At 45.0% G+C, this 22,935-nt stretch overlaps 1 protein-coding gene across 5 annotated transcripts in view; it reads left to right on the forward strand.

Annotated features, from left to right (window-relative positions):
• Positions 1-22,935, forward strand: part of LOC147632814 (sister chromatid cohesion protein PDS5 homolog A-like) — a 179,460-nt gene that overhangs the window by 124,710 nt on the left and 31,815 nt on the right. For all 5 annotated transcript variants that reach the window (XR_015267237.1, XM_086807698.1, XM_086807695.1 and 2 more), the window contains exons 18-22: positions 8,124-8,257; positions 8,900-9,017; positions 9,164-9,298; positions 9,415-9,617; positions 9,717-9,861. Coding sequence is in view for 4 of the 5 variants with exons in the window: in XM_086807698.1 (XP_086663824.1) it covers positions 8,124-8,257; positions 8,900-9,017; positions 9,164-9,298; positions 9,415-9,617; positions 9,717-9,861 (735 nt within the window). In the remaining variant the exon portion in view is untranslated. The remainder of the gene's footprint in view (positions 1-8,123; positions 8,258-8,899; positions 9,018-9,163; positions 9,299-9,414; positions 9,618-9,716; positions 9,862-22,935) is intronic.

A 22,935-nucleotide genomic window follows, 5' to 3' on the forward strand; every position in this document is an offset into this window, starting at 1 on the left:
ATATATATAACAGACATGTATACATGTACACATACATATATATATGTGTGTGTGTGTGTGTATACATACATACATACATATATGTATGTATGTATGTATGTGTGTGTGTGGAGTGCGTGTGTGAGAGCATATCTTGATACAGACTTCTACAACCACTATTGGGCACTGATGACGTTAGTAGGGATGTCGTAGTATCCAGTCCATACTATGCATAATGGAGTTGATAGTTATGTAGTCGTGTGGATTGACTACCATGAGTATATAACATGCACGTTCCTAAAAAGTGAATTTGGGCATGTTCTTAGATTCATCTAGGTATATATATATATGTATATATGTCCCACAAAACAGAATGCTATATATATATATATGTATATATATATATATGTATATATATATATATATACACATATGTATATATGTATATATATGTACATATGTATACATATATGTACATATGTATACATATGTATACATGTATACACATATATATACATATACCTCTATGTCCCACAAAACAGAATGCTGTGCAGAACTGCATAAAAGTTGTGTATGGAGTGTAGCTCTAGCCCAGTTCAGAGCTGCAAACAGGGAGGTACAACATGACAAAGTTCTACCTCACACTCTACTTTTGATACCACATCTACGTGTACCTTGAAGGAATAAGTAATGGGAGGTATGTGCACTGTAAGTGATGTTGCAACAAATGATTCTATTTGGGATTCAAAACCAAGTGACCAAGACTCTGTAGGTGCAACCAGCCTAGTATGAAATAGGAAGGTTTGTGAGATCGACATAGCTGACTATGTGAGACTGGACCTCTCGTGTGAGATCCACACTTTTCTGGTGTACACCTGGAAGCACCCCTTGCCTTGGGCTTGGGCGAAGGATTTGTTTTATACTGGTTTCATCTTTGGTACTTGGAAATCCGGAGCAAAACAACTCTCTACATGTATTTGTAAATACTCCTTGTAATAAAGTTTTATTTATAGGGGGGCCCGGCCCGTTCTAGACCCAGTGTGTTGTCAAGTTCTCCAAATCTTTTATACTCATTAAGTTGAGCGTAGGTGAATGTGGTTGTAACTAGTAAAGCTATCTGTACTTAGTGTCTTTAATGTGAGTTTTAATATTCTTAGAAATTTGGATTGTGCCGCCCACCTCGGTTTCACTTGCAATGTCTGAATGGTGGCCTTCCTAACAGCATCAGCAACAAGCTTTTTTGGCCAAGCACATACTTAGTCATGCCTGCAAAGTTTACTCGAGGGCCATGGCAAAAGAACCATTCAATCCAAGGGATGAGTCCAACAAAACCAATCCTCCACTTCCCCGCATAGACATAGATCAGTCCTTCTTGCAAACCTGCAAGGATCTCCATAACTGTCTCTGTATCGGACAAACCACCTCCTGCTCCCTTCTTGCAATCCAAACGACATCGTCCACCCTTGCTCTTGGAAGATATGCTAAGGGAGAGTAAGATAGCGGTGAATCTCTTTGATCGTCTTCGATTAAGCCCCATTGTCCAACAACACCTCGGTGCACTCTTGGAGCAGCTTGACGGTAAGCCACCGAATTCTAGTGATGGGCAGTTCCACAATGGTGGGTCCCCACTTCCTGCATTGTGGGTTGCATGGTATCAACTGCACCATCCCCTCCCTCATTGATTACCGGGTTCCCCGCCTATCCATGGAGATCATGGATAGGCGGGGAAATTGTTGATGGTGACTCGGGGGTAAATCTAATGCTAGAATTTACAGTCCGTGCAGTGGGTCTTGAAGCAGCCTATTGTTGTAGATTACGATCTTGAGTTGAAGAAACAGTGGGAGTCTGCCCCATGTCAATGTTCAAGCTTTTGCCCCTGTCGAGGTTGTTAATGGTGGCCCTTGGCTGCGATGATCAAGGCTATAAGGCTGGCCATAAGGCAAGCCTATGCCTTATGCTTCTATTCTAGGATGATGTAAACCGGCCTTCAGAAACCAAAAGGGCGGTGGAACAAACACTCGCACATAAAACACTTCAACACCATTGAGGACCTAGAAAAGGAAAACAAACAGGGGGAGCTAGAGTGCTCCTGCAAATAGTACACGGACACCGATTGGCCCCAAATCGCAGTGGCGCCCCTTGCGGTATTTCTTTAATTGATTTTAAGAGCTTTGATTACAATATAAGGCTGGTAATTCAGCCGTCCCAGTAGAACTCCTGAAGCCTGCAAAGAACCTGCATCTGGCTTCTTGTCCACACGGCATCCACAAATAAATCCAGCCATTGTTCACATCGAAAGACTCTCACACATTGAGTCTGCATACAGAAGCTTCCTCCCATGATCAAGGCTGCCACAACCATCCATAGCCTCTCACACTATGAACAGCATCACACCCTGACCAACCAGTGCTCCTGTATCACAACACAGACTCCCAAACTGTCTCTCAAAAGAGAACTCGCATCACAGCACAGCATACAATACAGTTGACACACCTGTACAAACCCTCTCTACCATCCAAGGATACTATCCATCTCTGTCATGGATTTCCTGTCCCTTGTCCTATCAGTAGCAAGGCTGTACCATACATGTGTCCACTCCTGTACCTTCTGCCTGCATGTGACCTATCTCCTGGAGAAACCCAAAAACATGTTTCCTCGAGAAAACCTACGACCTGTTTCCACATGAAACCCTTAGGCCTGTTTCCCTTTGAAACTTATGTCCTGTTTCCCATACATCTAGTTACATGTTCCCTCATGAAACATCTAGCAACATAGAGATTCCCATACTGTAGGTCCCACTGTTCCTTTCTAGCAGGAAGAAAACAATCTGCTCCATGAGCACGCAGCCATGCGAGCTTGCTTCACTCCCATGCCAAGAAACATAACCACATGACCTGTACTTGTAGCCAAAAACCCAAGTACATTGCTGAATTTGCAGCCAAGCAAAAACAGCCCATAAACTGTCCCAAAACAGTCCTGAATCGAAGCATAGAAAGGCTGAAAGTTCCATCAGATGAACGCCATCGACATGATGTCTATGTTCATGAATATCCAGCCCCTGTCCACCTTTATATCAAGAGAAACCAACCCTTGTTTCTCCTGCAGTTCCCCTCTTTCCAAGAGAGTATCTCATGCCCTGAACAGTCCAGCACCCCTGCAGTCCATCCACCTATTGGCATGAGGAAGAAAGAAAGCACATCCAGCTCTGGGCGCTTGCAGTCCTGCAGCCACCTGCCTGTATGCGCCTGTACCTGCACAACCAAATCTGGCCAGCGCCGCCTGTAAGAGAACTGCCCAGCGCCAGTTTTCTGTCCTGTCCGTACAGCTGTCCGTACAGTCGTACAGACCTGCCTGCGCCGCCTGTACCAGCAGCAGCCTGATATGCGCAGCCTGTACCTGCAGCAAACATGCAGTCGACCCACTTCTCCTCCCTTCCACGCATGAGAAGTTGCACGCCTCCCCAAAAGCAAGAGAGAGAAGCAAGAGAGAGACCAGCGCCTCCAAAAGTGGAGTAACCTCTAAATATTGCTTAGTGGCCTCCTAAGATTTTGAAACCTTTTTAATTAATGTCTCTTTGCCCCCTTTCACACATGGGGTTATCCACACATGGGCTTCCATCTTTCACTCCAACCTGATGCCATTCACACTGTCCACCATGTCCCCGTGCACATCTGCAACTTGTCTAGAGAAAAACACAGGGTCATGACATACCCCCCTCTTGAAAAATGGCAAGCGTCCTCGATTGCACTCAATGGCACAGTAAAGCATCTCATGAGCAAAGATACCCCATATGGCAAAAACAATGGCCTTCCAATGCATCTGGATGATAGAACAATCATCCTGCACAATAAGCCACACTGTCCTCTTGCTTGTTCCTTCAGAACCTACAGCAAAAGTCTAAAATCAAATGGAAACACGTTAACTGTGTTAGCCAAAAACAAAACCATGCATCATTCTACATATGGCACACATATGCATGACACACATATGCATTCGCAAACAATATACTCCTCAAAATGCTCTACCTACTCCAAAGTAACAGTCTAAGGGCTGCTCGCAAGCCTTACGCCCATGGGCATCCCGCAGGACCCACGACTGAAGGTAAAACATGAGCTTATGAAAGCACTCAATGCATCCAAACACTACATCCAGTAAGTACTTTCCCACATATGTTTCATGGCCATCCCGCAGGAGTTACACCCAATGGTGCATCCATGACATAATAAAGCACTTGATGTATCATACCAACATACATGCAGCACATGACACAATGCAGAGTATTTCCCAATGTATTCTCAATGGTACCAGGATCCAATGGCACCAGAATACAAAAATACCTCTACCTCAAAAAGTGTATGCATACATGCACAAACAGAGTTCGATCCATATTTCCATGAACCAAACCAACTCTAGGACTGCTCGCAAGACTTATGTCCTCCATAGAGTTACCCATAGTTGCAGTTATAGTTCCAGGTGCGCGCGACTGTGAACCATACTCAACTTTTCCATCATCTGTGACTAGTACACAATATCATAGAAGTCCCATAAGCAGATGTACTGTCAGCCTCAGTACCTTCGGGTAAATACAAAGATGTCACCAAGCGACTCCTAGATAACAACTGAGCCTGTCTGTAACAAGGGAGCGGAGGTGCTACCCCCCTCTTGAGCATCAGGTAATGCTCCAGACCCATGCTCTGCTGAACCTGAATGAGCCGTAACAAGAGTCGACTCCAACTCATAGGCATCAAGATAAAGCTGCAACTCCTGAGGTGAATCTGCTAAGTCACCCTCCTCCATCCACTTCGCATCCATCAGTGAACCTCCTCCATCCACTTCGTATCCATCAGTGAACAGCTCTTGAACTTCACAGGATAGCGACGGGAAACTTTACCCTGTACCTAATGTGCCAGTATCTGCTCGGGAATAAGAACCTCGTCAAGTTCCTCCACTTCCATCTGAGCCTCATCTGATACATCCTCAGGCACCCAAAACCTGCTTGCACTCCACCCAAGTGATAAGCACAAGTCCTCGATGAAGCATAGTAGATCACCACAAACATAGAAAGAAACTGTCTTCCGAACCCATGAAGCCTCTATGAAGATACCACCGGTGACAAACTGTCGAAAGCCATAGCCTTCAACGCATCTCCTGCACCATAACACTTCAACTGCTTCTTGTTCCTGGCCGACTACTTCTTGTCCTTGGTGTCTTTTCTCCTGAGCTTCATCTTCAGCTCTTGCTCTTCACCTCATATAGGCAAAGACACAAAATCCTGTACTGAGTCCTGCACTTCCTTTTCACTTTCCTCATGTTGAAGCTTTTGATGTGACTCTCATGAGACAACCACGCGCTCGCCTCCTTAGGAAAGTTAGCGATTGTCCCGACCAAAGCAACCACGGACTCGCCTCCTTGAGAAAGTCGACGATGTGTCCCGGCCAACGGAACCTTGTAAACCGGCCTTCAGAAACCAAAAGGGCGGTGGAACAAACACTCGCACATAAAACACTTCAACACCATTGAGGACCTAGAAAAGGAAAACAAACAGGGGGAGCTAGAGTGCTCCTGCAAATAGTACACGGACACCGATTGGCCCCAAATCGCAGTGGCGCCCCTTGCGGTATTTCTTTAATTGATTTTAAGAGCTTTGATTACAATATAAGGCTGGTAATTCAGCCGTCCCAGTAGAACTCCTGAAGCCTGCAAAGAACCTGCATCTGGCTTCTTGTCCACACGGCATCCACAAATAAATCCAGCCATTGTTCACATCGAAAGACTCTCACACATTGAGTCTGCATACAGAAGCTTCCTCCCATGATCAAGGCTGCCACAACCATCCATAGCCTCTCACACTATGAACAGCATCACACCCTGACCAACCAGTGCTCCTGTATCACAACACAGACTCCCAAACTGTCTCTCAAAAGAGAACTCGCATCACAGCACAGCATACAATACAGTTGACACACCTGTACAAACCCTCTCTACCATCCAAGGATACTATCCATCTCTGTCATGGATTTCCTGTCCCTTGTCCTATCAGTAGCAAGGCTGTACCATACATGTGTCCACTCCTGTACCTTCTGCCTGCATGTGACCTATCTCCTGGAGAAACCCAAAAACATGTTTCCTCGAGAAAACCTACGACCTGTTTCCACATGAAACCCTTAGGCCTGTTTCCCTTTGAAACTTATGTCCTGTTTCCCATACATCTAGTTACATGTTCCCTCATGAAACATCTAGCAACATAGAGATTCCCATACTGTAGGTCCCACTGTTCCTTTCTAGCAGGAAGAAAACAATCTGCTCCATGAGCACGCAGCCATGCGAGCTTGCTTCACTCCCATGCCAAGAAACATAACCACATGACCTGTACTTGTAGCCAAAAACCCAAGTACATTGCTGAATTTGCAGCCAAGCAAAAACAGCCCATAAACTGTCCCAAAACAGTCCTGAATCGAAGCATAGAAAGGCTGAAAGTTCCATCAGATGAACGCCATCGACATGATGTCTATGTTCATGAATATCCAGCCCCTGTCCACCTTTATATCAAGAGAAACCAACCCTTGTTTCTCCTGCAGTTCCCCTCTTTCCAAGAGAGTATCTCATGCCCTGAACAGTCCAGCACCCCTGCAGTCCATCCACCTATTGGCATGAGGAAGAAAGAAAGCACATCCAGCTCTGGGCGCTTGCAGTCCTGCAGCCACCTGCCTGTATGCGCCTGTACCTGCACAACCAAATCTGGCCAACGCCGCCTGTAACAGAACTGCCCAGCGCCAGTTTTCTGTCCTGTCCGTACAGCTGTCCGTACAGTCGTACAGACCTGCCTGCGCCGCCTGTACCAGCAGCAGCCTGATATGCGCAGCCTGTACCTGCAGCAAACATGCAGTCGACCCACTTCTCCTCCCTTCCACGCATGAGAAGTTGCACGCCTCCCCAAAAGCAAGAGAGAGAAGCAAGAGAGAGACCAGCGCCTCCAAAAGTGGAGTAACCTCTAAATATTGCTTAGTGGCCTCCTAAGGTTTTGAAACCTTTTTAATTAATGTCTCTTTGCCCCCTTTCACACATGGGGTTATCCACACATGGGCTTCCATCTTTCACTCCAACCTGATGCCATTCACACTGTCCACCATGTCCCCGTGCACATCTGCAACTTGTCCAGAGAAAAACACAGGGTCATGACAGATGACCTACATGGACTGGCTGTTATCCAAGTGGGTTAAGTGACAGACTCTGACACCTACGGCTTGGAAATACCTACGTAGCTTGTGCTTAACATGTGCTTGGACTAGGGCTCACAAAGGGGTCACGGTGTAGGACAAAAAGTGCTAAATCTGTACAAGAATAGCACCGATGAAGGCACCGCAGTGAATGGGCGTGCGACAAAGACTTTCTCCTTTTGGAATGATAAAGCATTACGAATAGAACTTTGATCTTCCCCTCCTGTTGCTAAAAGTGAATACTTGGATTTGGTTTTGTTTAGAGCTTCCCCAATGTGCTTAACTTGGCCAAATTTTTTGAGTGTTGATACATAGGATCATATTGAATTTCCTTGAAACTCATGATATTCATGAATCCATACATAGGATCATATCGAATTTCCTCGAAACTCATGATATTCATGAATCCAATTTGACTCAACACTTGCCTTATTGCTGTCTCCCTTTCGATTATGTATTTTGAGAACAAAGCCTTGCATTCATTCTTTCCAAGCATGAAGGTAGCCGGAAGCTAAGGGAAACCCTCATCGTGATGAGAAAGGGGCAGATGAAGATAGGAGCTGAATTGGTAAAAGAAGAAGTGGTGGAGAGGAGAGATTGCACTCTGGGATGAGGCTGATATTGTGCAAAGCAGCTAGAACAGGCTCAACATATGAGCTATCCTGATTCACCTGATACACGAGGAACCATGGCCATTGAGATATGTTATAAAAATCTTTTCAAAGCCTACGTGCTCGGCTCGTCGCAATGTCTTAGATCTAAAGGATTTGTGGTATTTGTACATCCCTTTCAATAAGAAGCCTGGAATAAGTATGTGCGAGTATGATAGACAAACTTGTATTGGTTTAACATTGTTATGACCAAACGTTAGGTGTAATTATTATTTTTTGTTTTTTTTTTTTTGTGTGTGTGTGTGTGTGTGTGCAGATATTTGGATTGAAACCCCTTGTGAAGAGTTTCCTGCCCCATAAACAGCACCCTAGGAGACGTTTAAGAGGACTTCTCGGCTTGCTGTCCAAGCTTCTCCCAAATGGGGAGATTTCAGAAACTTCAAGATCAAGGTGAGGAGACTTTAGGGTGACTATTACTAAATCCTCTTTCAGATTTAGGTGACAAAGTTCTTTTTGCATAACATTTTATAATTGAAAAAGAATTGAATGTGCTTTCTGATGTAAACAAGCACATACATTTGTGTTGAAGCCAATCAAATCTGAATAAAGTGTCTGCTTATCACAGTATGAGGATTCCTGTCTCTGTAATTTTGTGATCAAATCACAAAAGCGTTCGCTTTGCATAATCGTACCCTAAGGACAAAGATTTGGGAAACTGTAAGTGCGACTGAGAATGCGTACTTCAAACTAGACCAGATACTAAGTGTAGATGCAGGTAGGCGGTTATGTGTGCAGGTTGCTGCTGCCTCATGCTGTAGAGTCAATCTGCACATGTTTTTTAGAGTCAAGTCTTTGTCTGTTCATTTACATGTTTTTCTATGTAGCTGCATAAAGAATGATCAGTGCCCTTGAGGATTGTGATATACATGTTAGTATGAAACCTTGGTGAGGTAAAAAACGTTTTTTAGAAAACACTTTTGAAGTGTTCCTGTTGATTTTTGCTGTGAACTGCTTGGTGTGTGAGGCAAATTGGTTGCATTTTAAAGAAATGATGGAGACCACCGAACCTTAAGATTTGGATGATTTTTGCAGTGAAATCGACAAAGCACACTTGCGTCTTGCATCCGTAAAAGGATTACTGCGCTTGGCACGAAGGTGGGATGCCCAAATCCCACCGCCACTTTTTCATTTATGTCTACTGACAGCACAGGTACATGATGATGGAGAACGTCTGATGTGCTTTTAAGGAATCAAACTTGTCATTCTAAGTTTGTCCTTGCTGGTTCCAATGGTTTTGATGAATCAAAGACAGCTGTCCGTTTGAAAGTTTGTTTGAAAGCATTACTTTTCTTGCAGGACTCATGCATCAACGTGAGGCAGGGTTTTTTGAAAAAATTGCATCAATTTCTCAAGGATCATACCCTGAACCATAAGTATGCCAGTGGTTATGCCTTATTTGCTGTGGACTCTTCAAAGGACATATTGGCAGATGTAAGAGACGTATATTTGATTCCACCTTATAAGGCTCTATTAGAGATGGCCTCATCTAAAAAATGAATGGACGGTCATATTTTTTTCCTAAATTAACAAAGTTTCATGATATGCAGGCCAAACGTCACTTAGTTGACTTCATCGAGAGTGCCCGCCTTGAAGCTAGGTCACAACAAAAGTCTTTGTTACAGACAGATGCATCCCCTATTACATACAAACCTGAGTATGTCCTTACATATTTAGTTCATGTTCTTGCACACCATCCTTCTTTTCCTGGTTCAGAGTCAGAGACTGCAGATGTATACGAACCCTTTTACAGGTATCACAGTTGTGCTATAAGTAAATGTTGTTAGCATCTGGTTTCCAAGGCTACAAAGTTCTTGATTTCGAAGCTGGATGATTATTTCAATTTTCTCAGGATCCTGTTATTTTACCTTCGACCGTTGGTGGCTCAAGACAACGAGGGCTTGGGCAGAGTAGATGCTGATAAATTGCCTGCAATTTTAGCCATCTTTCGGACAATCAAAAAGGCAGAAGATGCATTGGAGGGAAACAAAACTGCTGTAAGATGTTTACTAATATGACATGCTTTTTAATCCAAAAAGGGAAGCATATTTCTGTTTTTATAAGCTTACTTGCTGCGGAGAAATCTTACACAGATTATTTCAACCGTAGGATTTTCTGGTCTGGGTTTTTCGATGTGCCGTTTTCATCCCCATTGCCTGCTACCCTATTTTGCTATTTCTGGTTAATTTATACTCTGGTCCTGTTGCTGGTGGGTTCCATTGGCATGCTACTATGCCATTTCCAGTGCATAGCTACTTGCCAAATAATGGAGCTTAATGATCCCACCCATGGAAATGGCATAGCTACTTGCCAAATAATGGAGCTTAATGATCCCGCCCGCATGCACGGAGGATTGGGGGGATCCAAAATCTGGGTAGTACATTTGTGCAAGATTGGAGTGATCCAAAATTCGGCTATTACATTTTATTACTTGAAGGAGTATTACAGTTGTACAAGATTGGGGTGACATCCAAAATCACCACTTTGCCCATGTACAACTTGGCAATGAAAACTAGATCCAGACATTTTTGTTGATGCCGAATCTTCAGCCTCCAAAGCTTCAATCTTTCTCAAGCTTCCAACATCTGCTTTCAAAACAGCACGGGTCACTGGAGTTTAAGGCCATTCCCAAATTTAAATTTCACCGGAAATAAGGGGGCAGCCCATTTATTGTATGGACCAAACAGCCTCCTTTCTCAGCTGGTCAACTACACATGCAGGTGTAGAGTGGTTTGGCATTTATTAAGTGGAGTGTGTACCTGTTATACACACATTAGAACATAAAAACTTATAAAATACAAATACCTGTTGGAAACATACATAACATCTACAAAACCGATAAAATGCAAAATGTTAGGGCCAAACACGCTCATGCATGCTTGTTCATGGGGTTACATATAAGTAGTGTCTCCAGATCTTTAGTGCATGAACAACAACAAGAAGCTCTTTTTCTTGGGTAGGATACCACATTTGTCTCTCAAAGTTTCTTGCTTTCAAAGCTCCTGGAACAAGGCTGCACCTATTGCGAAATCACAGGCATTCGTCTCAACCACAAAAGTTCACTTGGATCCACGATCAACAACATATGTGCCGAGTAGTTCCTTTAGTGCTCGAAAGCACCAATCTAGCTTGTCATTCCAAACCATGGGAGGACTTATCTTGCCTTTCTTGCTTCTTACCCTTTAAAAATTGAGTCAGTGAGACTACAATCTTGGCGTAAGTCTCGATGAACTTCTGAAAAAGCAAGTGAAACTAGAAAAGATTGCACTTGCTTAATTGTCAGTGGAATAGACCATTCCATTACCTTCAGATCCTTATCCGGGTCAATCCTCATACCGTCAACAAAGATGATGTGATGTTTCCGCTTGAAGAAGTCCTTCGCAAACAACTTCTCTCGTCTCAAAATATCTATGACGATCTTGAGATTCCGTATATGCTGCTCCACTGATCTATTGTATATCAATGTCATCCAAGAAGACAACAGTCCACTTTCCCAGATATGGACGAAACAAATCGTTCATCATCTACTTGAATGTGGCAGCATCATTGGTCAACCCAAAGGGTAGCACCAAAAACTCTGAATGGCCATACAATCTTTTAGACACGTCCTCATGTTTTATCCATATCTAATAGTAAACCTATGGTAACCTGATCTATATCAATCTTTGTGAAATATTTTGCACCTTGAAATCAATCAACCAAGACATCCATCCTCGATAAAGGATGCTTCTTGTTAATAGTGAGTTTATTCAATCCTTTGTAATCACGAGAAATGCATACTACCGTCTTTCTTCTTCGACAAAAGAACGGTTGCTCTCCATGGAGACAGACTCGATTGAACAAAGCCCTTACTAAGATACTCTTGTAATTGCAGAGCAATCTCATCCTCTTCCCTCTAGCTAGTCCGATAAGGTTGCCAGGAGATGGGATGGCTACCAGGCAACAACTGAATCCCATGGTCTACAGTCCTTGTAGGAGGAACTCCATCAGTCAACTCACTAGGAAATACATCGTGATACCCACAAAATTTGATCCAGAAGTTCTTGTTCCTTAGTTATTTCATTTGAAGCAACAACATTACATTCACAAACACATGATCTGAAATTTCTGAATCAAAAAGTGAAGGCAAATGCACACTTATGGTAGTGCTATGTGTGAACTGGACCTACACTTTTTCCCAAGTGGTTTTTTCCCTTGGATATCTAGTGTAAGAGGACACTCTATCTATTGGATATACAGTGTGAAAGTACACTCTATCTATTGCTTTGTGCTTTCATATTAATATGGATGTGACATACGTGGAAGGTTGACTCTATCACCTGCATTGATTCTGTCTCTCAATATCTCTGTGTATTGTGTCCATCTCCATCTCTATGTGGCTTCTATGTGTGACTGTGTACCTAACTCTCTGTGTGTGAGTTTCCAACATCTGGTATTAGAGCCCTCCTGCCTCTGTGTGACTGTGTCAGTTGAAAACCTAACTCTCTGCGTGTGAGGTTCCAACATTTGGTAAGCAGGACCCTTCTGCCTCGGCCCACAATCTCTGGTCTGGGTTGTAGACGTTGCCTCTTTGATTGACTTGCTGTGCGCACCTTTGCATGCCCACAACCCTCCGCGAAGCCCTCTTGCCTTACCTCGCTGCCATACAGAGCCTATGCCCCCTTGTTGCACTTCTACGCTGAAGAAAATATTAGGGTTAGCAGAGCAGCTATGGAGGTTCAAACTGATAAATGGTGATGTGTGTAGTAAAGAGAGAAGGGTAGAGAGAGAACAGAGAACAAAGGTCAAAAGACTGTATTTGCATGTACAATGCAACACTTGTATTGATTGATCTGAAGTTCACAAGGTACAATGTTTTTATAGGCAAAATGCCATACCTTTCTCAAGACTCTACTCGTTGCTTACACACAAGCATTTAAGTGGCTATAAGAGGTGGTTCACATGCATTAACGAACTCACTCAGATAAGTGAGTGTTCACACACACAAACAAGGGTTGTTCACACACGCACACAACAAACATGGGTACACGTACACGATGGTACACACAGAGACTCCGAAATACCCAACATACGTGCCCTTTACACCTGTTGTCCTGCGCCCAAAAGCGCCACCATAGAGCCACTCAGCTCGGCTAAGCTTAGCTTTGCTGTTTTTTTGGGAGAGAGAGAGAGAGACATCGGGCTGAGTCATCCCCTCTTTGGGCTGAGCAGCCCGCTCTAAGAGCTTACCCGATGACCCCCATTTTCAGCCCATGACGGAGGTTTTTTTTTCAAGTGAGCTTTTTCCACGGACTTTTTTCGCGGCATCTTGTTTGGCGGTCCCGTATACCTCTCTGCGGAGCCTGCCTCATCGTACATGCTCATCCCTTGCTACAGACCTCCTCCGTGATTTAGGCTTTTTAAGCTTGCAGGTTTTGTTGTGCAGTACAAATATTTTGGGAGTCACAAATTTTGGGCCTTTTCTGAAATTTATGCAATTCAGTACAAATTGGGGCCAAAATTGTACACAACATTTGGGCCTTTTTTGTTTGGAGCATGTATCAAGGTTACAGAGCAGAGATTTGTCACATATGTACACACATTGAGTGTTTTGAACACTACAGAGAATCTAGTGCAAGAATAAATACTTTTGCTTGAGGTTGCATTTTTGTAGGTAGAAAGTTTGCACAAGACCATTGGGTTCCTTGGTAGTGTAGGTTAGTGCTTCTTGGTTTGCTTGAAGGTATTAGCTTGTGGATTCTGACATCATGGCTCAAAATGCTACAGATGTATTTGGTGTGGTATCCGAGGATCATAAGCTAGATGGATCAAACTACTTCGTGTGTAGTTTCATGATTCAGAATCTGTTAGTAGTAGCCAAAGGGCTTCCGAGCATTGTGTGTGGTGATGACACATGGCCACCTACCTTGCAACCAGCAACCAGCAACACCTTAGAGGGGAGCTGCTCAAAGAGCCCTAGGAGCTAAGGTAGAACATCTTGTTCCTACTCAAGAGTAGAGAAGATGGGATTCGAGGGATGCACAGGCCATGTCCTTGATAGCCTTTTTTGTCAAAAGCTCACATACGGTCTTGCAAGACCACAAACCTTACATGGGACACTTTGGAAGGAATGTATCAGACACAATGAGGCAAGAGTTGTTAAAATATAGTATCTCATGTGGAATTAAGTCGTAACAAAGGAGTCGGCCATTTCACTTGTGAGGGTATATATACCCATGCCCACCCATTGTAAATTCAACTATTCATTGCTAATACACGTCAGACTTGTTCGCCAACCTCTCTCTGCGTCAACTTCTCTCTCCTTCTCTCTACGTGTGTATGAGTGTGGCTTCCGCATGCACTAACTCTGACATGGTATCAGAGCTGAGGCTCTAGGGTCCTTGGACAAGCGCATAGAGAGGTGGAGAAGAGGAAGAGAGTGCGGTTCGCTGCCGACGTCGTGGAGCTTGCAGGTGACGGCCGAGAGTACAGGCTCCGGTTCGATGCTAGGAAGAGGCTAACGGGGAGACCCCTGCGCTTTTGTTCCAGTAGCGCTTGGTGGCGCAAGGTTGCACACCACAAGCGGCTGCAGCGAGCAAGAGGTAAAGAGAAGCTTGCGTTTTGTTTGTAGAATCGGCAGGTCAGCCAAGCAAGGCGAGTAGGCACGAAGCAAGGGGCAGCGAGGAGTCGGAGGGGAGCTCAGAATCGAAGGCACCGGAGCAAGGCGAGTTGGTGGCGCTGGACAAGGGATTTTCATTCGAGCTGGACGAGCTGCTGCGGGCGTCCGCCTACGCTCTTGGCAAGGGCGGCCTGGGGATCGTGTACAAGGTAGTGCTGGGCAGTGGGCTACCGGTGGCCGTTCGACGGCTGGGCGAAGGCGGTGCCCAGCGCTTCACGGAGTTTTCGAGATGGGACTCTCGTGTTCGAGCAAGGATGACAAACTGAATGGCGACAACTATGCGCATTGGAATTTGATCATGAGGCTGTGGTTTAGCAGAAAAGGCTTATGGGACATTGTTGATGGCTCGGAGGAACGTCCCCGAAGGGATAGCAATCGGTTCACACGTCTTCAGGAGGAGGAGTTTCTCAAATCTCTTGTGGATTGGGAAGCTCACAATGCGAAGGCGATGTCGGCGATTGCAGAATCTCTCACCAAGGAAATTTCCCCTGCCATTCAGACTTTAAAGACTGCCAAGGAAATGTGGTCAAAGCTTGCAGGAATGTTTGATCGAGACTCAACAATGCGAGCAGTAACCCTTCTCGGCCAGTTGTTTTCCATCAAGTTTGAAACCGGGACCTCTATGCAGTCACTTCTAATGAAGGCAAAGGTTATCCATGATCAGTTATCGGCTATGAATAGTGCATTAACTAGTACCCAGTTAGCTGCCTTGGTTCTTACGAAGTTGCTTGAGGAGTATGAGATGGTCTCGAGGGCATTACGCTTACAAGTCACGAAGGAAAAGTTGGAATTGATGATCTCAGCTCTTTTCTCATTGAGGAGGAAGCAGTGCTCATTTCCCAAGGCAAGATTCGAGTTCCGAAGGATGTAGAATCGGCACATGCTGCATCGGAATCCAATAAGAAGTCTAGGAGCCGTTGTTATAAGTGCGGAAAGCGAGGGCATTTGGCTCGGGATTGCAAATCCAAAGCTAAAGCTCAAGGCTCGACGAATGACAAAGGCAAAGGCAAAGCTGACGAGGATGACAGTGACAGTGATTCTACTAGGGATGCTACGGCGTCTGCCGGTGTGGCGAGGACTACACTGGCACATGCTCCAGCATTCTAGCTTGGTGGATGGATGCTACCACGTGCTTCAGCCAGAGAGAGGCATGTGAGTGGCAGAGAGGGCTCCCGTTTTTGGTGATTTGGACCGGTGTGTCGGAGTTCAAGGCACATGCATCTGGCATGGAACAGCTTGACAAATCTATGGACGTGATGAGTTCGTAGTTCATTGGTAGCAGACTATGGATGGGATGAGTTCCTAGTTCATTGTCAGAGAATTTTGGGCGTCATGTGTCGACAGTTCAAGGTTCAGAGGATTTTTGGACGTGATGTGTTCTCAGTTCAACGAATGGGGGATCATGGACGTGGAGTCATCTGCAGTTCATTATTCTATGTGGCAGCTGAAGCTCAAGATGGCATTTTCTTGTGGAGACAGGTTGATTGGTGCATTATCCGAGGTGTACCTAGCAAAGGCCACGCTAGGGTGTCCATGGTTGCATCTGCATCGACTTGGTTTCTTCATCTATGCCCACTATGAGCTACAGAGAGGGTGTTAAAATATAGTATCTCATGTGGAATTAAGTCGTAACAAAGGAGTCGGCCATTTCACTTGTGAGGGTATATATACCCATGCCTACCCATTGTAAATTCAACTATTCATTGCTAATACACGTCAGACTTGTTCGCCAACCTCTCTCTGCGTCAACTTCTCTCTCCTTCCCTCTACGTGTGTATGAGTGTGGCTTCCGCATGCACTAACTCTGACAGAGTTGCCTACTTGAAGAGGCAATTGGATACTCTTTCCATGTATGAGGGTGGGTCACCTCACGAAAGTGAAAGATTTGTAGGAATAGTTGAACATTGATGAGGTTATCCCATACAAACAGCTGGTCACCTATACTTTGCATTCTTTTTCTCTCTCGTATTTGGGCTTTCGCAACTCTCTCAATCTCTTTATGAGAGGTGTTGAACCTGTCACTTTTGAAGAGTTGGTGGGTTTGCTCTTGCAGGAAGAATAAACAAGAGCAAATCTATGAAGCAACCGTGGTGGTGAATGGGCATTTTCAGCCAAGGACAAAGGGGGAAGCAAAGAGATTTTAAGCACAGAGGACACCAGTCCAATAAGGTTGGTCACGGACAGCTCTCTTTTGGAGGTGATTTGTTTGAAAAAGGGGATGCCAGCAAGCCCAAAAAGAAGGGTAAATGGCACTATTGTCATAAGCGTGGTCACTACATAAATGAATGCAGAAAGTGGATGGCAAAAGAGAAGAAGAAAGGTACATGTAATGTAGTAGCTGTCACCTCTAATGAAAAAGTAGAGTAGTCTTCTAACGTAGTCCATGAGGAGTGGACATTGTTGGTCACATGCACTAGTGACACACCAAGTGCTACACAATAGGATATGTCTTTGATTGCAACCCACAGTAAGGATGTGATTTGGTATTTTGATAGTGGTGCTTCAAGCCGTATCACTTCATTCAAAGATGTATTTCAGCACTTGGTTTATGCTTCTGATGACCGCACTGTATCATGTACAGATCATTCTACTTATCCAGTGAAAGGGATAGGCAAGGTGATGCTTGTTGCAGCCAATGGTGCAAATGTATGCATGAAAAATGTATTGTATGTTCCAAGGATAAAGAGAAATCTACTCTGTCTCAACCATAACTGATCAAGGTTTGGTGGTTGAATTTCCATATAAGAAGTGTTGGGTCAAGGACCCCTATGCTATAGTCACTTCTGGAACACGATGCAATGGCTTGTATAAGATGGACAACTATAACAAGTGTTCATATGATGTAGATATGGTGGCTGTCGACACTCTTGCTATGCATGATGCAGAGCTATGACATTCTCATTTTGGGCATGTAAAGTTTGGGAGTTTGATGCTTCTGGAGAAGCATCATATGTGTTATGTACTTAGTACTAACGCTCGGAGTTAGGGACTAATCCAATAGTGTTAGGGAATCCCTAGGATTAGGGAAAGCAAGCTTGGATGGTTCAATATTAATAAATCCAAGGCTATTGGCTATTTATAGCAGCAATAAGCACTATATAAGTGTCTTGGGTTATTATTGATTCATTGTGGTCTGGACCTGGACCAAGAAGCTTACTCCTACCATGGACATGGCAGATCATAGGCGGTCTTGGTGAGGGTCCCTTAGGACAGGCTTTGGTGTTATGGGATGCCAGGGTTGATTGGCTTGGATTGTGGGAGTGGAACCTTAGCCCCTCGCTCGGGGGTGGTTTGTGGACATGAACCTATGGTTGGGTGGTGAGCTTGCATGCACCCTTAATTTCTCTAACCTTGTTTGTGCGTGTGTATTAGGTTGAATCTTGGAGGGACTCACAGTTGGTATCAGAGCAAGCCTAATGGCGGAGGCGGGAAAAAAGCAAGGTTTGCATGTCATCATGTTTTAATCAAGGTTGCCTAAGCCAAGTATGTAAGACTTTAAAACAGGCATGTGATACACTTACTGCATTATACCAGGTGCGCAATGAAGCACGTGTTGCATATCTACGCAAACAGTTGGAGTCTGAGCACATGAATGAGGGAGACTCAATGGACAGCTTCTTGACCAAGATCAAAGATTTCAAGGAGCAGCTGGCTAGTGTGGATGAGATATATTCTTAACAGGTGGTACAGGTCTGGTTGACCCTACAGGTGTTGTAGCAAGAGGGTACAGGTTGGTCCGTAGGTCGTATAGAGGCACCTGGCCATACAGGGTCTGCAGCCCGCAGGGCAGGCTAGCGCACATGTCGGACAGCAGATGGCGCATATATAGAGAGAGAAAGTGGGCAGTGCGAGTTGTTTTCTTTTGTCAGAAAAAGCATCGTTTATGCCACTTACAGAGTTATTGCTTTTTTCAAACTTAACAATCATGCTATTTTTACTATAAAAAAACATGGGGTTGTTATTGTTGAAAAAAGAAAAAGGGTGGGGCAGTTTTAGCGCACAGTTTACCATTTTTTGGGAAAAAAAGCACTTGGGGTTTTTTTAAAGCCATAAAAGGGATGGCCTTGTGTCTTTTGTACTCAGCTTGTTACGAAATCGACTGAAGACAGTGGCAATTAGGTCTTCATCTCTTGTGCATGGAGTACATGTGGGCTACCTTGTTTTGCATGCTTTTCTCCGGTTTCTCGCGTGAAACTTGTGGTTTTTCCCCGGATTTTCTGAATTTTCAGAATCGGTCATGTAGATATCTTGCAGCAGTAGACCTTTCTTCTCCCGAGCTCACTACGAGGATGACCCACAAGAGTCTTACACCGGGCTAGTATCGAAATCCAATGTCTGAATCAAACTGATGTTCCCAAATATCCACAAGGCTCTCTGCGCTCAATCTGGACAAAGGCAATCCCAAGCGGCTCACACCAAGGTGATATGAGTAAGCGTCTCCACAAGGTAATCCCCTCCTTCTTAGGGGTTTAGAGAAGCTGGTGGCGGCTGAACTCCTGAAGTGGCACAGGCGCTGCTTGCTGAATCAGACAGCGCAGATGGCTACGAGAGGGGCAAAGCAGTCCTGGAACACGGCGGCGCAGGAGCTCAGAGAAAGCAGCCAAACAGGGCGGCGCTGCTACTGTACAGAGGCGGTGGCGATGTGCAGAGAGGTGTTGCAGGTGGCGCTGCTGTCAGGGTGGCGGCTGCTGCTGCTGGACAGTGCTGCTCTCAGGGTGGCATAGCTTCACAGGGCAGGGGTAGTAAAAGCGGTGCATAGATAGCGGTGGCAGGACGCTCGGACAGAGGCGGGAGATCGGCACTCAAGGCGCAGGCGACGCACAGACAGAGGCAGCATACAGCAGTGTTGTTGTAGGTAGACTCAACCAATGGCAAGTACTTCTCCCATTGATCCTTTGCTTTGAGAGCATAACACTTAAGCATATCCAAAATAGTGAGGTTTGCAATCTCACTTTGCCCATCTGTTTGAGGATGATAAGCTGAAGCGACATTCAGCTTTGTCCCCATGTTGCCAAAAAGTGCTCTCCAAAAGAAACTGGTAGTCTGAGGATCTCTATCTCCTACAATGGATTTGGGAGTGAATCGTTGACAAAAAGAACTCACTTTTCTTGCCATTCACACACAACTTGTGCTTCCGCAATTCTTAAAATACCATATGCAAGTACTTTCGATGCTCCTCTTCATTCTTTGAATGCACAATAATGTCATCAAAGAAAGTAGCTGCACACTTTCTCTGTGCTCAAAATATTTTTTCCATCATTCGATTGAAAGTAGCTGGGGCATTGGTAAGACCAAAAAGCATCACTAAATACTCATAGAGTCCAAAGGTAGTCTTGAATGCAGTCTTGTGAATGTCCTCTGGAACAATCCTGACTTGATGGTAATCACTCTTTAAATCGATCATGTTAAAGATAGTGGCTTCATCCAATCTATCTAGGATGTTATCAATCCTGAAGATAGGAAACCTATTCTTCATAGTGATCTTGTTAAGAGCCGTGTAATCAATACACATACGCCAAGAACCATCCTTTTTCTGAACCAATAAGATTGGGGAGCAAAAAGGTGATGAGCTAGGTCGAATCAAATCCTTTTCCAAAAGCTCGGTTACGTGCTTCATAATCTCCTCTTGTTGAGCCTTACTCACTCGATAAGGAGGTCTATTAGGAGGTGAGCTTCCTGGCATGATGCCAATCCGATGATCTTCCGGTCTCTTTGGAGATAGCTCCCTTGGAAGAGAGTTTGCAAAACAATCTTCATGCTCCTCTAGGAAATCTTTCCTTTCATGAGATCAAGAGTTGAGAGTGACTCATCACCCTCAGATTCCTTAGGATCACTTACATATATCAAGTACGAGGAAAGCTTTATTGCTTTAGGAACTTGTACATGACTAATGAGTGGAATGGAATTCTCCTCAACTCCTACATTAAAAGTTACATTCTTGCCCTTAAAAGGAAACCTAATCTTGTTTCCAGCCCAATCAATGGCTGGGTCTATCTTCTTATGCCAGGGCATACCCAAAATCACATCACAATGTCCAACTTTGCCAACAACAAAGTTCTCATGATCGACAGTTTCCAATTTGTAAGCGAAGCTTTCCCAAAATAGGAGTCACCTCGGTTGACTTTCCTTCAAAAGCGGCACTTGCAGTAATAGGAGTTCCAAACCTATCCGGAGGGAGGTTCATGGCTTCAACCACTCGAGGATGGATGTAGTGGTGGGTAGCACCACTATCGAAGTGGATGAGCACTGGTTGGTTTGCGACTTTGCTCCAAGCTTTGAAAAGTTGCCTCTTCTCTAGTGGTGTGTTTTCTTGATGTTGGAGTTCTTTAGGTGATGCTTTACTTTGGGGCGATTTGGCTTCTTGATTTGGTCTATCAGGACATTTTATAGCCATGTGTCCTTTTTTTCCACATTGGGAACATTTACCTTCTTTGACATAGTCCTCGAGTCACTTGCGTGATAGCTTCTTTTGGTACTGTTACGACCCTGTGTTTTTCCCTCTAGACAACAAGCAGGTGGGCACGGGCACGGGGTGGACACGTGTGAACAGGCATCAAGTTTGGGTATGAAAAGGAAACCAATATGTGGCTAGCCCAAGTGTGAAAGGGGACAAAAAAGATTTTTAAAGTTATAAGGTTTAATAACCTTTGATGCTTAAAATATTACTATTATATTTTTGAAAAGCATGCGTTTTTTTTAAAACCTTTGCTTTTGGCGTTTTTGAGAAAAAAAACGCATCGCCTCTTTAAAAGGAGAAGGGTGGCGAGCTGAAGAGGAAGGTCACCGTGGCGTGGTGCATGGTGAGACGGCAGGTGCATCTCCTTGGGCGAGATCTGGCACAAAGTATGAACGAGCGCTGCTGCGCGTACCACAGGTGGTTGTCCTACCATGTTGCTGATGCGTACGTGTGCTACCAGGCAGCTGTTCGGGTGACCTGGTGGCTGCTAGGCTGAGGCGCAAGGGCTACAGGCGGTGGTGTTCTTGCTGCTGCTGCCACCGCCAGGTGTTGTTGCTGCCGCCAGCTACTACTGCTGTTGCTGCTGCTGGTGCCGCCAGCTATACTGTCGTCGCTGCCGGGTGCTGCTGTTGCTGGGCGCTGACAGGGTGCTGATGCGCATGGTCTACAGCAGGGCGCTGCTGTGCGTGGGCTTCAGGCAAGTGCTGTTATGCATGGGCTTTAGGCAGGTGCTTCTGCGCGTAGGCTACAACCAGGTATGGCTGCGCATACGGACTGCATCCAATTGGGCAGCCAGGCAGGTGACTAGGTGGTTGAGCATGGGCTACTATCAGTAAAAAAGCGACCAGGCGACTATATCTATGGGCTACTGTCAGTCGGGCAGCCAGGCAGGTTTCAGGTAGAGGCTGCACGTGTGGAAGACCAAGTGGCTGCGCATATGGGCTGCAGCCTAGCAACAGGAGTTAGGCGGATGCAGGCGGGTTGCATGTGTGGAAGCAACCAGCAGAGACTTCTGCAGGCGATTGTTGGATTGGACAGCACGACTCTATCTCTCTCTTGGAAGAAGGCGAGCTGAAGGAGGCACCGAGGGGCTAACAGCCAAGGGGTTTCTCTCTCTCTCTCTCTCTCTCTCTCTCTCTCTCTCTCTCTCTCTTCGCAAGCAGGTTTTGTTTATGAGATTAGGATGCAGAGGATCAAGTTAAGATGCACAGGATGATGTTCTTGGAAGAGATGTGTGTTGCTCTTCATCTTGGACCTATGAGTATTCAGGGTTTGCTTGACACGTCTTCTATCTTTCTCTCTTGGTTTTTGGCACTGTGATTGGATGGTGCGTATGTGGATTTTTCTCATGGAAACAGGGCATTGGTCTTTCAAGAAGAAATATGACTTTGGTATCGAGGATACAGGCCTATGGTTTATGGATACAGGTCTATGGTTTATCAGATACAGGTCTTTGGTTCTAGGTGGAAAGCTTGCCTCTGGATTCATGTGAACAGGATCTAGTTTTCTCGAGGTTACATGCAAGCTGTGACTATAGGTAGGACATGTGGTTTGGTACAGCCCTACTGCTGTCTGGGAAAGGGTTCGTGGGATCCATGATAGAGATGGAGATGACCTTTTTAAGGAGGGAGGTGTCGTACAGGTGTGCCTTCTCTATGGAATGCTTTGCTGTGATAACGAGAGTTCTTATTTGGAAGTCTTGGGTGAAAAGCTAAAAGGGATCCTATTGGTTAAGGATTCGACAAGTTGTACTTTGTACTCAAATTTTGTTCAAGTAAAGAAATACCGCAAGGGGCGCCACTGCGTTTTGGGGCCAATCGGTGTCCTTGTACTATTTGCAGGAGCATTCTAGCTCCCCTGTTTGTTTTCCTTTTCCAGGTTCCCATGGGTGATGAAGTGTTTTGTGTGCGAGTGTTTGTTTCACCGCCCGTCAGATTTCTGAAGGCCCGTTGTAGG

This window comes from Cibotium barometz, chromosome 13 (assembly GCF_041138505.1).
Source record: "Cibotium barometz isolate CiBa-2024 chromosome 13, ASM4113850v1, whole genome shotgun sequence".
Lineage (NCBI taxonomy): Eukaryota > Viridiplantae > Streptophyta > Polypodiopsida > Cyatheales > Cibotiaceae > Cibotium > Cibotium barometz.